The sequence below is a fragment of the Leucopleurus acutus genome, assembly GCF_964270905.1.
Source record: "Leucopleurus acutus genome assembly, chromosome: 3".
NCBI lineage: Eukaryota > Metazoa > Chordata > Mammalia > Artiodactyla > Delphinidae > Leucopleurus > Leucopleurus acutus.
Genome location: NC_139145.1, coordinates 93,502,536 through 93,517,085, shown reverse-complemented (window position 1 = coordinate 93,517,085; position 14,550 = coordinate 93,502,536). Strand labels below are relative to the sequence as shown.

At 39.9% G+C, this 14,550-nt stretch overlaps 1 protein-coding gene across 1 annotated transcript in view; it reads right to left on the bottom strand.

The window, feature by feature from the left end:
- Window positions 1-3,078, bottom strand: part of SLCO4C1 (solute carrier organic anion transporter family member 4C1) — a 63,453-nt gene extending 60,375 nt beyond the window's left edge. The window contains exon 1 of the mRNA XM_082836781.1: window positions 2,727-3,078. Coding sequence (XP_082692907.1) covers window positions 2,727-3,072 — 346 coding nt within the window. The 5' untranslated portion in view covers window positions 3,073-3,078. The remainder of the gene's footprint in view (window positions 1-2,726) is intronic.
- Window positions 3,079-14,550: the final 11,472 nt, after the last annotated feature.

Below are 14,550 nucleotides of genomic sequence, written 5' to 3'. Positions count from 1 at the left end.
TAACAGAAAAAAGAAAAATAAAAAAACATTATACTTCATCTGCTCATTATAACCATGATGAAGGAGTACAAGATAAACAAGGAAAAGCTGAAAATCCAATTTTGACTGACAACGAAAATGTCCTGTTTGGATATAGATTAAATATACAGAAGTTTAAATATTACTATAAAGTGAAAATAAAAAACATCTGATCAAATTACAAAGTTTTTAACTGATTATTCCTTTTACTTAAGAGGCTGCCATGAATTGTTTTCATTAATTAATTAATAGAAAGAGTATATCCAAGTCATGACCTCTATAATCTCTTCAAATTTTGCTTTATCAAGACTGTAACTAGGAATGTATTTCAAGAAAATTTGTATAAGCTTTAAAAGTCCTAACATGATTTTTACTTTTATGCCAGTTTAATAAATCTATAAGCCAATTTATAATTCTTAATGTTTTAAGAAAAAATTTCTAAGGTACCTAGGAATGACACATTTATAAGGAGATAAGGTTGTCTGAGAATTTGAAAATTTCCCATCTAAAATCAACTTTCCGACACCCTTGCCATACTGATTAAAAGTCAGTCATTAGAACTCACTGTTTTTTTTTTTTTTTTTTTTTTTTTTTTTTTTTTTTTTTTTGCGGTATGTGGGCCTCTCACTGTTGTGGCCTCTCCCATTGCGGAGCACAGGCTCCAGACGCGCAGGCTCAGCGGCCATGGCTCACGGGCCCAGCCGCTCCGCGGCATATGGGATCTTCCCAGACCGGGGCACGAACCCGCGTCCCCTGCATCGGCAGGCGGACTCTCAACCACTGCGCCACCAGGGAAGCCCGAGAACTCACTGTTTTTATGGTAAAAAATTTTCTAAGAAAGCAAATTTGCAAACTCTTGTGGAAATATAGCACTTTAAGCCTATGATCCCAATGTGAATTCTATGCTACACAAGTTCCAAGAACTTTGCTTTTAAAAAAAAGAAATTTCATGAAACATTGCATACTATGTCTATTGTAAATGCATGAAGCAATGAGGTACATTAGGAAATTAAGTGCTAAGAGAAATCCTGTTTATCTTTGAGAAGTGCTGGGTTAAGTAAACTCACTTGACAAGTTTTGGGTCTTTTTACCAATTAATCACCTATTACTATATCATGGAAATGGTCTTCCCAAGGATCTTGTTTGAAAAACAGAATAATAATCTTTTCAGTCATTCAGACTTAAACCCAAATAAGAACTTACTGGGTCACTTTCATCACAGATTATGCTTCTGAAATTGGAGATTTCTAGGTAGAGTAGCTCCAGGCTAAACTTGACACATTTCCCTAAGAATTTCAATTATATTCAATAATAATTTTAAACAATATTTTATATTAAATGTAAAATGATATATTCTGGAACAATATTGAAATTTCAAAATACGTTTAAGGTAATACACAAGACAAGGAATTTTTTACTTGTGCCCAATTTCTTTGAACTTTGCATTCCCTTGACACTAAGATGCTTCACAATCACTGATTTTGGACAACTGAGATCAAGATGTTGACAGGCGGCCAACTTTGGTGGGGACAAGAAAGGTGGAAAAGGAAGTAACTCTTTAGCACAAAACTGTCCCTAGTAGAAGAGCTTCAGACTCACAATCAACAAATATTTACTCAGCACCTAACCTGTGCAAGGGTCACTGAGTTGCTTTAAGACAGTGGAGCAGGAATAAGAACAGGAAGAATATATTTAGATATAGTCTTCTGTTAATCTTAAAAAAGAGCAATTTCAACCCACCTCCTCCCCCCATTTTTTTTTGGATTAGATTTCTTTCAGTCAGTCCTTGATTGCCTCTTTACAAAATATTTTTAAACTATGACTCAAGTGACCAAAAAATATCTACATACTATCAAATTCTAGCTAACCATCAGCATGTCCTTGAAGATGCTGCACTTTAATGCACCCCTCCTTAATTTGTCGCCTTAGTGTAACTTCCCATTTCTTTCATTCCCTGTATGCTTTCTTTCAGGAGAGTCATAGTCCCTCTGCCCTTCTACTCACTCCTCCAAATCAGGCTTAGATTGCAGACTCCTGAGGGTATAAACCTGGACTTTATCAGTAACTCCCAAGAGAATATAAAAGAGATCCTTGAACAAACAACCTTACCAGTTAACAACGCCTGAAGCCTTTGCGGATTTACTCACTGGGCTCCACGTGTGCATCCAATACACTCAAACTATACTCACAAAACACGAATGCCTAGATCTAACCGATACCATATATTTTCAGCAAGTTTCTCCTTCGAGAACCACCCTACCTCAACTGCAAAGTTATTAATTCTTCTGTTCCAGAAACAACGTAAAAAAAAAATCCTTTTAATAAGGGGATTTAGCAAAATGTATGTTTTTGTAACGTACAGTGGATCTCCCCCGCCCCACCCCCCAGCAAAAGGTTCCCGAAGAAAGGCTCCACTCATCTTCTTTGTAGGAATCGAATCTTCTAGACTGAGGTAGAACACTAAAGAGAAAAAGCTTGCATGACCAGTTTTAAATGTTTCCATAAAAGAGAAGCTAAAATGTAGATGCCTGAACCTCATTGGTTGACGTCGGCGCGAGCGCTTCCAAGTCCCAAGCCTGGGGCCACCTAGCTCGGCGCGTCGACCCCTCGGGCTCGCGGCGCATCTGCCGTCTCCTCCCCGCCGGCCCTCCGCGCCACCCTCGCCCCGCGCAGGCCCACCGCCCTCTCGAGCCGGCTCTGGACCTTACCTTGCGTGAGGGCCAAAAGGCAGTAGTGAAACAGAAAGCCCTGGGGCGTGTTGCAGCACTGGAGACACTGGGGTTGGAAGTTGCCCCACCCGCAGGGCCCCTCCTCATACTCTGACAGTGACTCTGGCCCGGACCGCTCCTGGGAGCCAGGAGGAGTTACTGAAGAAAGAGGTGGCTCCGGGGACTTCTGGGGCTCCTGAGGCTCCTGCGGCTGCGAACCCTCTCTCAGCGGATTGGTGGACAAGACAGAGACCTCGACGGAACAGGGCAATGGACACGAACGGCGCGGGCTGTCTGGACTGGAGGCGACGAAAGCCGGGTTCCTGATGCCTTTGCAGCCCTTCATGATCAGGGTGGGTTCTCCCGACTCCCGTGCGTCGGGAGCCGCAAAAAGCTAGGTCCCGCTCTGGCTCCTCCTCCGGGCAGGTGGCAGCGCCCCCGTGCGGGAAGAGTTCCAGCCTACCGGGCGTCCGTCGGCAAGGGCTCTCGCCGCCGCCGGGACACTCCTCCGCCAACTCGCGGCCGCCTGCGGCGCAGAACGCGGGCGTCTGGCCCCGCGGTTGTGCAGTTGGCGCTCCGCCGCGCCTCACCTGTCGCGTGGGCGTGCGGCCCCGCGGCCGCCACGGGAAGCGAAGAGGGCCCTCAGCCCACCTCGCTGCTTCCCAGAGCCCAGGGACTGAGAGCCAAATAAAGGCTGTGAGAGTCTCCTGGCCCTAAAGTTCCCCCTGGGTGCTGCCGGGAAGGCTGTAAACACAGTTGCATCAGGAGATCGTTCAAGAAAGTATCTGGCGGTTTTCTTCCCTTGCTGCTTACCAAACCAGGCTAGGTCTGGACTCCAAGAATCAAGCAGCCGCAGGTACAATACTTTGGATTCCATGAGCCACGTGGTAAGACCTTCACCTGTAACCCTCCCTAGAAACGAAATCCCCACCCGCCCTTCAACACCGCAGCCATTAGCATCACGACAGAACCCCTTGTTTTAGCTTTCACTTCCCCCAAACTGAAGGAATAGGAACTCAGAAACTTTAAAGCCGTATATATAATATTCTTTCTGCTGTACATTGCCTATCTTAAGATTAACAATAGTGATAGTCATGTAAATAATTTCTACCTGTGGAATAAATAAGAAAAACACTTTGAAGAACTGAAACCATTATGCTAATTGTAGTTACAATTCATTCATTCATCCTTTCATTCATTCATCAAAGCATATTTATTTCCTGGGTGCCGAACACTGTTCTAAGTTCTGGGGGTACAATAGTGCACAAAAACTGACAAACACTCCTACCCTTATGGTACTTGCATTCTAATGGGAGACAGAAAATAAGTAATAAATATGTAGTACATCTCTACAAATGCTATGGAGAAAAGTAAAGCAAGGACAGGCTGGAAAGTGTGCGTGTGTGTTAGGGGAAGGGGGAGAATTTGATGCAATATCTTAAAGAGGGTGGTCAGGGAAGGCCTCGCTGAGAAGGTGATATTTGAGCAAAGAACTGAAGAAAGTTAAGGGAGGGAGCCTGGTATATTGGGGAAGTAGTGTGACTGCGGTGGAATGAGATGGTTGGAGAGCAGTGGGAGTTGAAGGCAGGTAAAGGGGTGCAGGTGGGGTGAGGGAGAAGTGATTGGGGCCAGACCCTGTAGGCTATTATAAGGACTTTAGCTTTTATTGTGATTAAAATAGGAAGGTTTGGAGCTAAGGAGTGACATGATCATGGTATGATTAGATTTTCAAAGGACTCATTCTCTGTCCCCTTCTAAAGATATACTAATACATCCCAAAGTAATATATTTTAAACAGAGACATTTTTAAAACTATATATTACAGTCTTGGAATGTTTATCTTTCCCTAAATGAACTATTTATTCCAATAAGGAACATAATAAAAACCACAAATATTTTCTTTTTGCTATGTAATCAGGACTACATACACAAAGCTGTTATGCTTCATAAGACTGCAGATTGTTAAGGAACCTACTTCCTCAAATCTAATTGTTGGCTGTAAAACTTCTCAAAGAATATGTCTGAACTACCTTTAGCAAAGTTAATAGAGGTCTCAGATATTACTGGATACTATACTGGTATATGATATTTTCAGCACGTTAGTACTATTATTCATTTATAAGGGTCCTTTCATCGAAAGTTAGAGTACTTCACTAAATATTAATTAATCATGCTATCAAGTTCTAGAGATAGTTTTCTAGTCTTCCTATCTGCATTTAACACCTGGCTGGTTGCCTGGCCAAGAAGCTACTTCTAGATTCAGTGCTAATACCTCTCAAATAGCAATGATTTGGTAGCATATGATAGTCATAACCAAGTGTAGCCTTAAACCCAGAGAAGAGAGTATGGTGATGGAAAGTTTACCTCTCATCCTGAAACAAGATGTTTTTATTTATAACTGTAGACAGTAGGCTCACTTAAAGTGGCCTAGAGGAATGTTTTCCAAACACTATTACCTTTTAATGAAATAAAGTAGAATTCAGAAGGAAAAAAATACACAGTGCATGACAGTACATTTTCACAAGTACTATTTCGTGAAAATTTTGTTTCACTTATATACACCTATTTTACTGAGTTGAGGATTAAGATATAAAACATTTATCTTATTTTGAACAGACATACATTCTGTTTTTTATTCCCTCACAGTCAAAAAAGGTCTAGACTGGCCTAGAACCTAAGGAAAGAGCAGAAGTAGGAGCTAACATTTTTTAAATGTCTGCTATATATCCCATTATTAATCCTTACAAGAGCAGTATCTATTAACATCTTCATTTTACATATTAAAGAAACTACATTCCAGAGAGGATTAGCAACTCTTCCAATGTCATATAGCTAATAAATAGCCAACCTTATTAAGGATTTGAACTTAGTTCTCTCAGTTAGGTATCTTCCCTGGACTTTGCATTTTCTCTCTTATAATTGTTACAGCCTGTCTTTGTGGTTAGGATTATTGCATAGCAATTCTGAGAGATCAAAACTCCCATTTATCTCGTATTGATGAGATTTAGAAGACTAATGCTGCTCTGAATTCCCCAGATTTGGCAGATATTCAAATTAGGCTTGGTATGTAATCCTCCTAGGCCTTCTACCAAAAAAAGTTTCGACAAAAATAAACTTACAGTGGTGTTTAAATGTGTAAATAGATATGATCACCATTTTATCTATGAAACATGAATTAATTTAACCAATCAGCAAAGTTTGCTTTGTTGAGATGTAAATACATTCATGGTTTAAGACTATTTTGCAGCTTTGAATGAACAAATTCAAACTATCAAAATCAAAGTAGCATAATCTTTATGCACTTAAATCCATAGTGTCTAAGGAGAAATCTCCACTGTTGCAGTGAGGAAGAGTAGAATTTTGTTGAAAGATTAGCAAAAGCGCTATTGCTTCGTGCTGAGTACTTCTTGGTCTTCATGAAATAGTTATCAACACTACTTTCCTGTTCCCTTAAGTTCAGGTTTACAACAAAGAAAACAAAACAACTTCATGGATTTTGTCTGTGATGATTCTGTGGAAAATTGTCATTTAAAAATTCTTTGTTCAACCTAGCGTAAATCTAATGAGCATAGTCAAAATACCATCTTAAGTTTCAGGAAGTAATTAATAAATTGCTATTCTTTTAGCAAATTTCATTTGCTATATTTTTAAACTGTGGAGAATGGGAGAAAGAATAGTATCCAGATTTTAAAGTAGAATTCCACCAATGTACACAGAAGCAGATGTCCCTGCCTATGGGTTTCATTTTCTGGGATGTGCAGCACGTCTTCCCTATCAGGAACTGGATGAACCTAGGTAAAGTGGCTTAATGACAGAAGCTTCCAAGACTATCCCACCAACTCCCCTTGCTCTGATTCCATGCTGAAAAGCATTCTAAGGATTATATTTTTGCCTTCCAAGTAGGTATGCCTATAGGGTGAAAATGTACTTATATGCCTATTTGAGTATTTTATCATATTCTTTTCTGTTTGCTTTTAATTCCTTATTAGTTCCCTTCCAGTTTCAGACTGCTGTGAAATCTTTAGCAGTATAACACTATGAGGCTCATAGAATATTAAAATTGGAGGGATCTTGAGGAAGGCTGAATGGAAAGATGGTCAAACGCAGATATTTTCGAGATAATTTAAAATTTCAGCATTCATATACACAATATTACTGTATAGTCCAGGAACCCTTCTCAATACTCTGTAATGACCTATATGGGAAAAGAGTGGAGATATATATATATATATATATATATATATATATATATATATATATATATATATATGTATAACTGTACAGCTGAACCTAACACAACATTATAAATCAACTATACTCCAATAAAATTTTTTTAAAAGAAAAAAACAAAGCAAGACAAACAAAACAGAAGGAAGCAACACCAGAAAAAAAATTTTTTAAATCCCAACATTAGGAGAGGACTGGGGTTGGCGGCGTGAACACAGCCTGCAGGGGGTTAGTGCACTACGGCTGGCGGGGAGGGAGTTCAGGGAAAAGTCTGGACCTGCCGAAGAGGCAAGAGACTTTTTCTTCCCTCTTTGTTTCCTGGTGCACGAGGAGAGGGGACTAAGAGCGCTGCTTAAAGGAGCTCCAGAGACGGGTGCGAGCTGCGGCTAACAGCACGGACCCCAGAGATGGGCATGAGACGCCAAGGCTGCTACTGCCGCCACCAAGAAGCCTGTGTGCGAGCACAGGTCACTATCCACACCTCCCTTCCCAGTAGCCTGTGCAGCCCGCCACTGCCAGGGTGCCAGGATCCAGGGACAACTTCCCAGGGAGAACGCACAGCGTGCCTCAGGCTGGTGCAACGTCCCTCCGGGCCTCTGCCTCCGCAGGCTCGACCCGCACTCGGTGCCCCTCGCTCCCCCCCCCCCCAGCCTCAGTGAGCCAGAGCCCCCGACTCAGCTGCTTCTTTAACCCCGTCCTGTATAAGCGAAAAACAGATGCCCTCCGGCGACCTACACGCAGAGGCGGGGCCAAATCCAAACCTGAGCCCCGGGAGCTGTGCTAACAAAGAAGAGAAAGGGAAAATCTCTCTCAGCATCCTCAGAAACAGCAGATTAAAGCTCCACAATCAACTTGATGTATGCTGCATCTGTGGAATACATGAATAGACAAGGAATCATCCCAAATTGAGGAGGTGGACTTTGAGAGCAAGGTTTATTATTTTTTCCCCTTTTCCTCTTTTTGTGAGTGTGTATGTGTATGCTTCTGTTTGAGATTTTGTCTGTATAGCTTTGCTTTCACCATTTGTCCTAGGTTTCTATCTGTCCATTTTTGTATTTTTTTAATTAAAAAATTTTTTTCTTAATAATTATTTATTATTTTGATCATTTTATTTTATTTTATCTTAATTTATTTTAATTTCTTTTATCCTCTTTCTTTCTACTTTTTCTCCCTTTTATTCTGAGCTGTGTGGATGAAAGGCTCTTGGTGCTGCAGCCAGGAGTCAGTGCTGTGCCTCTGAGGTGGGAGAGCCAACTTCAGGACACTGGTCCACAAGAGACCTCCCAGCTCCAGGTAATAGCAAATGGTGAAAATCTCCCAGAGACCTCCATCTCAACACCAGCACCCAGCTTCACTCAACGACCAGCAAGCTACAGTGCTGGACACCCTATGCCAAACAACTAGCAAGACAGGAACACAACCCCACCCATTAGCAGAGAGGCTGCCTAAAATCATAACAAGTCAACAGACAGCCCAAAACACACCACCAGACGTGGACCTGCCCACCAGAAAGACAAGATCCAGCCTTATCCACCAGAACACAGGCACTAGTCCCCTCCACCAGGAAGCCTACACACCCCACTGAACCAACTTTAGCCACTGGGGACAGACACCAAAAACAACGGGAACTACGAACCTGCAGCCTGCAAAAAGCAGACCCCAAACACAGTAAGATAAGCAAAATGAGAAGACAGAAAAACACACAGCAGATGAAGGAGCAAGATAAAAACCCACCAGACCGAAAAAATGAAGAGGAAATACGCAGTCTACCTGAAGAAGAATTCAGAATAATGGTAGTAAAGATGATCCAAAATGTTGGAAATAGAATAGAGAAAATGCAAGAAACATTTAACAAGGACCTAGAAGAACTAAAGATGAAACAAGCAATGATGAAAAACACAATAAATGAAATTAAAAATACTCTAGATGTGATCAGTAGCAGAATAACAGGCAGAAGAATGGATAAGTGACCTGGAGATAAAATAGTGGAAATAACTACTGCAGAGCAGAATAAAGAAAAAAGAAAGAACAGAACTGAGGACAGTCTCAGAGACCTCTGGGACAACATTAAACGCACCAACATTCGAATTATAGGGGTTCCAGAAGAAGAAGAGAAAAAGAAAGGGACTGAGAAAATATTTGAAGAGATTATAGTTGAAAATTTCCCTAATATGGGAAAGGAAATAGTTAATCAAGTCCAGGAAGAACAGAGAGTCCCATAAAGGATAAAACCAAGGAGAAACAGGCCAAGACACATATTAATCAAACTGTCAAAAATTAAATACAAAGAAAACATATTAAAAGCAGCAAGGGAAAAACAACAACTAACACACACGGGAATCCCCATAAGGTTAACAGCTGGTCTTTCAAAAGAAACTTTGCAAGCCAGAAGGGACTGGCAGGACATATTTAAAGTGATGAAGGAGAAAAACCTACAACCAAGATTATTCTACCCAGCAAAGATCTCATTCAGATTTGATGGAGAAAGTAAAACCTTTACAGACAAGCAAAAGCTGAGAGAGTTTAGCACCACCAAACCAGCTTTACAACAAATGCTAAAGGAACTTCTCAAGGTAAGAAACACAAGATAAGGAAGAAACCTACAATAACAAACACAAAACAATTAAGAAAATGGGAATAGAAACATACATACCAATAATTACCTTAAATGTAAATAGATTAATTGCTCCCACCAAAAGACACAGACTGGCTGAATGGCCACAAAAACAAGACCCATATATATGCTGTCTACAAGAGACCCACTTTAGACCTACAGACACATACAGACTGAAAGTAAGGGGATGGAAAAAGATATTCCATGCAAATGGAAACCAAAAGAAAGCTGGAGTAGCAATTCTCATATCAGACAAAATAGACTTTAAAATAAAGACTATTCAAAGAGACAAGGACACTACATAATGATCAAGGGATCGATCCAAGAAGAAGATATAACAATTGTAAATATTTATGCACCCAACATAGGAGCACCTCAATACATAAGGCAAAGACTAACAGCCATAAAAGGGGAAATCGACAGTAACACATTCATAGTAGGGGACTTTAACACCCCACTTTCACCAATGGACAGATCATCCAAAATGAAAATAAATAAGGTAACGCAAGCTTTAAATGATACATTAAAAAAGATGGATTTAATTGATATTTATAGGACATGCCATCCAAAAACAACAGAATACACATTTTTCTAAAGTGCTCATGGAACATTCTCCAGGATAGATCACATGTTGGGTCACAAATCAAGCTTTGGTAAATTTAAGAAAATTGAAATTGTATCAAGTATCTTTTCCAACCACAATGCGATGAGACTAGATATCAATTACAGGAAAAGATCTGTAAAAAATACAAACACATGGAGGCTAAACAATACACTACTTAATAGCAAAGTTATCACTGAAGAAATCAAAGAGGAAATCAAAAAAGACCTAGAAACAAATGACAATGGAGACATGACCACTCAAAATCTATGGGATGCAGCAAAAGCAGTTCTAAGGGGGAAGTTTATAGCAATACAATCCTACCTTAAGAAACAGGAAACATCTCAAATAAACAACCTAACCTTGCACCTAAATCAATTAGAGAAAGAAGAACAAAAAAACCCCAAAGTTAGCAGAAGGAAATAAATCATAAAGATCAGATGAGAAATAAATGAAAAAGAAATGAAGGAAACGATAGCAAAGATCAATAAAACTAAAAGCTGGTTCTTTGAGAACATAAACAAAATTGATAAACCATTAGCCAGACTCATCAAGAAAAAAAGGGAGAAGACTCACATCAATAGAATTAGGAATAAAAAAGGAGAAGTAACAACTGACACTGCAGAAATTCAAAAGATCATGAGAGATTACTACAAGCAACTCTATGCCAATAAAATGGACAACCTGGAAAAACTGGACAAATTCTTAGAAATGCACAAGCTGCCAAGACTGAATCAGGAAGAAACAGAAAATATGAACAGACCAATCACAAGCACTGAAATTGGAACTCTGATTAAAAATCTTCCAACAAACAAAAGCCCAGGACCAGATGGCTTCACAGGCGAATTCTATCAAACATTTAGAGAAGAGCTAACACCTATCCTTCTCAAACTCTTCTAAAATATAGCACAGGGAGGAACACTCCCAAACTCATTCTATGAGGCCACCATCACCCTGATACCAAAACCAGACAAGGATGTCACAAAGAAAGAAAACTACAGGCCAATATCACTGATGAACATAGATGCAAAAATCCTCAACAAAATACTAGCAAACAGAATCCAACAGCACATTAAAAGGATCATACACCATGATCAAGTGGGGTTTATTCCAGGAATGCAAGGATTCTTCAATATATGCAAATCAATCAACGTGATACACCATATTAAGAAACTGAAGGAGAAAAACTATATGATCACCTCAACAGATGCAGATAAAGCTTTCAACAAAATTCAACACCCATTTATGATAAAAACCCTGCAGAAAGTAGGCATAGAGGGAACTTTCCTCAACATAATAAAGGCCATATATGACAAACCCACAGCCAACATCATCCTCAATGGTGAAAAACTGAAAGCATTTCCTCTAAGATCAGGAATAAGACAAGGTTGCCCACTCTCACCACTGTTACTCAACACTGTTCTGGAAGTTTTAGCCACAGCAATCAGAGAAGAAAAGGAAATAAAAGGAATCCAAATCAGAAAAGAAGAAGTAAACCTGTCACTGTTTGCAGATGACATGATACTATACATAGAGAATCCTAAAGATGCTACCAGAAAACTACAAGAGCTAATCAATGAATTTGTTAAGTAGCAGGATACAAAATTAATGCACAGAAATCTCTGGCATTCCTATACACTAATGATGAAAAATCTGAAAGTGAAATCAAGAAAACTTTCCTATTTACCATTGCAACAAAAGAACAAAATATCTAGGAATAAACCTACCTAAGGAGACAAAAGACCTGTATGCAGAAAATTATAAGACACTGATGAAAGAAATTAAAGATGATACAAATAGATGGAGAGATATACCATGTTCTTGGATTGGAAGAATCAACATTGTGAAAATGACTATACTACCCAAAGCAATCTACAGATTCAATGCAATCCCTGTCAAACTACCACTGGCATTTTTCACAGAACTAGAACAAAAAATTTCACAATTTGTATGGAAACACAAAAGACCCTGAATAGCCAAAGCAATCTTGAGAACGAAAAACAGAGCTGGAGGAATCAGGCTGCCTGACTTCAGACTATACTACAAAGATACAGTAATCAAGACAGTATGGTACTGGCACAAAAACAGAAATATAGATCAATGGAACAGGTCAGAAAGCCCAGAGATAAACCCACGCACATATGGTCACCTTATCTTTGATAAAGGGGGCAGGTATGTACAGTGGAGAAAGGACAGCCTCTTCAATAAGTGGTGCTGGGAAAACTGGACAGGTACATGTAAAAGTATGAGATTAGAACACTCCCTAACACCATACACACAAATAATCTCAAGATAGATTAAGGACCTAAATGTAAGGCCAGAAACTATAAAACTCTTAGGGGAAAACATAGGCAGGACACTCTATGACATAAATCACAGCAAGATCGTTTTTGACCCACCTCCTAGTGAAATGGAAATAAAAACAAAAATAAACAAATGGGACCTAATGAAACTTCAAAGCTTTTGCACAGCAAAGGATACCATAAAGAAGACCAAAAGAGAACCCTCAGAATGGGAGAAAATATTTGCAAATGAAGCAACTGACAAGGGATTAATCTCCAATATTTACAAGCAGCTCATGCAGCTCAATAGCAAAAAAACAAACAACCCAATCCAAAAATGGGCAGAAGACCTGAATAGACATTTCTCCAAAGAAGATATACAGATTGCCAACAAACACATGAAAGAATGCTCAACATCATTAATCATTAGAGAAATGCAAATCAAAACTACAATGAGATATCATCTCACACCAGTCAGAATGGCTATCATCAAAAAAGTCTAGAAACAATAAATGCTGGAGAGGGTGTCCAGAAAAGGGAACACTCTTGCACTGCTGGTGGGAATGTGAATTGGTACAGCCACTATGGAGAACAGTATGGAGGTTCCTTAAAAAACTACAAATAGAACTACCATATGACCAACCAATCCCACTACTGGACATATACCCTGAGAAAACCATAATGCTAGAAGTGTTATGTACCAAAATGTTCATTTCAGCTCTATTTACAATAGCCCAGAGATGGAAGCAACCTAAGTGTCCATGAACACATGAATGGATAAAGAAGATGTGGCACATATATACAATGGAATATTACTCAGCCATAAAAAGAAACGAAATTGAGTTATTTGTAGTAAGGTGGATGGACCTAGAGTCTGTCATACAGAGTGCAGTAAGTGAGAAAGAGAAAGACAAATACCATATGCTAACACAAATATATGGAATCTATAAAAAAGAAAATGTCATGAAGAACCTAGGGGTAAGACAGGAGTAAAGACACAGACCTACTAGAGAATGGACTTGAGGATATGGGGAGGGGGAAGGGTAAGCTGTGACAAAGCAAGAGAGAGGAATGGACATATATACACTAACAAACGTAAAATAGATAGCTAGTGGGAAGCAGCCACATAGCACAGGGCGATCAGCTCAGTGCTTTGTGATCACCTAGATGGGTGGGATAGAGAGGGTGGGAGGGAGGGAGATGCAAGAGGGAAGAGATATGGGAACATATGTATATGTATAACTGATTCACTTTGTTATCAAGCAGAAACTAACACATCATTGTAAAGCAATTATACTCCAATAAAGATGTAAAAAAAAAAAGGCACGGATGGTAGGTGCTACTAATGAGAACAAAGCAAGAACCGAGGCATTGAAAAACAAAAAATCCCAACATTAAACATTTATTAACACCACTAGATCTTATATTAACTAAATAAATGCAGAAAAGCAATGAAGCAATCTAAGTGATCCTCCTAGTATTCTTCACTTTAAATACTCTAGAAAATGTATAATTAAAAATCACAAATTATAGGGACTTCCCCGGTGGCACAGTGGATAAGATTCTGCTCCCAGTGCAGGGGGCCCGGGTTTGATCCCTGGTCAGGGAACTAGATCCCACATGCATGCGTCAACTAAGAGTTCTCATGCCACAGCTACGGAATCCGCCTGCTGCAACTAAGCAGCCCACGTGATGCAACTAAGGAGCTGGCAAGCCACAACTAAGGAGCTTCCCTGCAGCAACCAAGACCTGGCACAACCAAACAAAAATAAATAAATAAATACTTTAAAAAAAACACAAATTATATCTTAAGAAAAAAATTTAATGCTGACTAGATTTTTTTTTTTTTTCACGGTACGCAGGCGTCTCACTGTTGTGGCCTCTCCCGTTGCAGACCACAGGCTCCGGATGCACAGGCTCAGCGGCCATGGCTCACGGGCCCAGCTGCTCCATGGTATGTGGGATCTTCCCGGATCGGGGCACGAACCCGTGTCCCCTGCATCGGCAGGCGGACTCTCAACCACTGCGCCACCAGGGAAGCCCCTAGATTTTTTTAATACTGCTTTGAATTGCAGTTTCACAGAAAAATATATTTATATT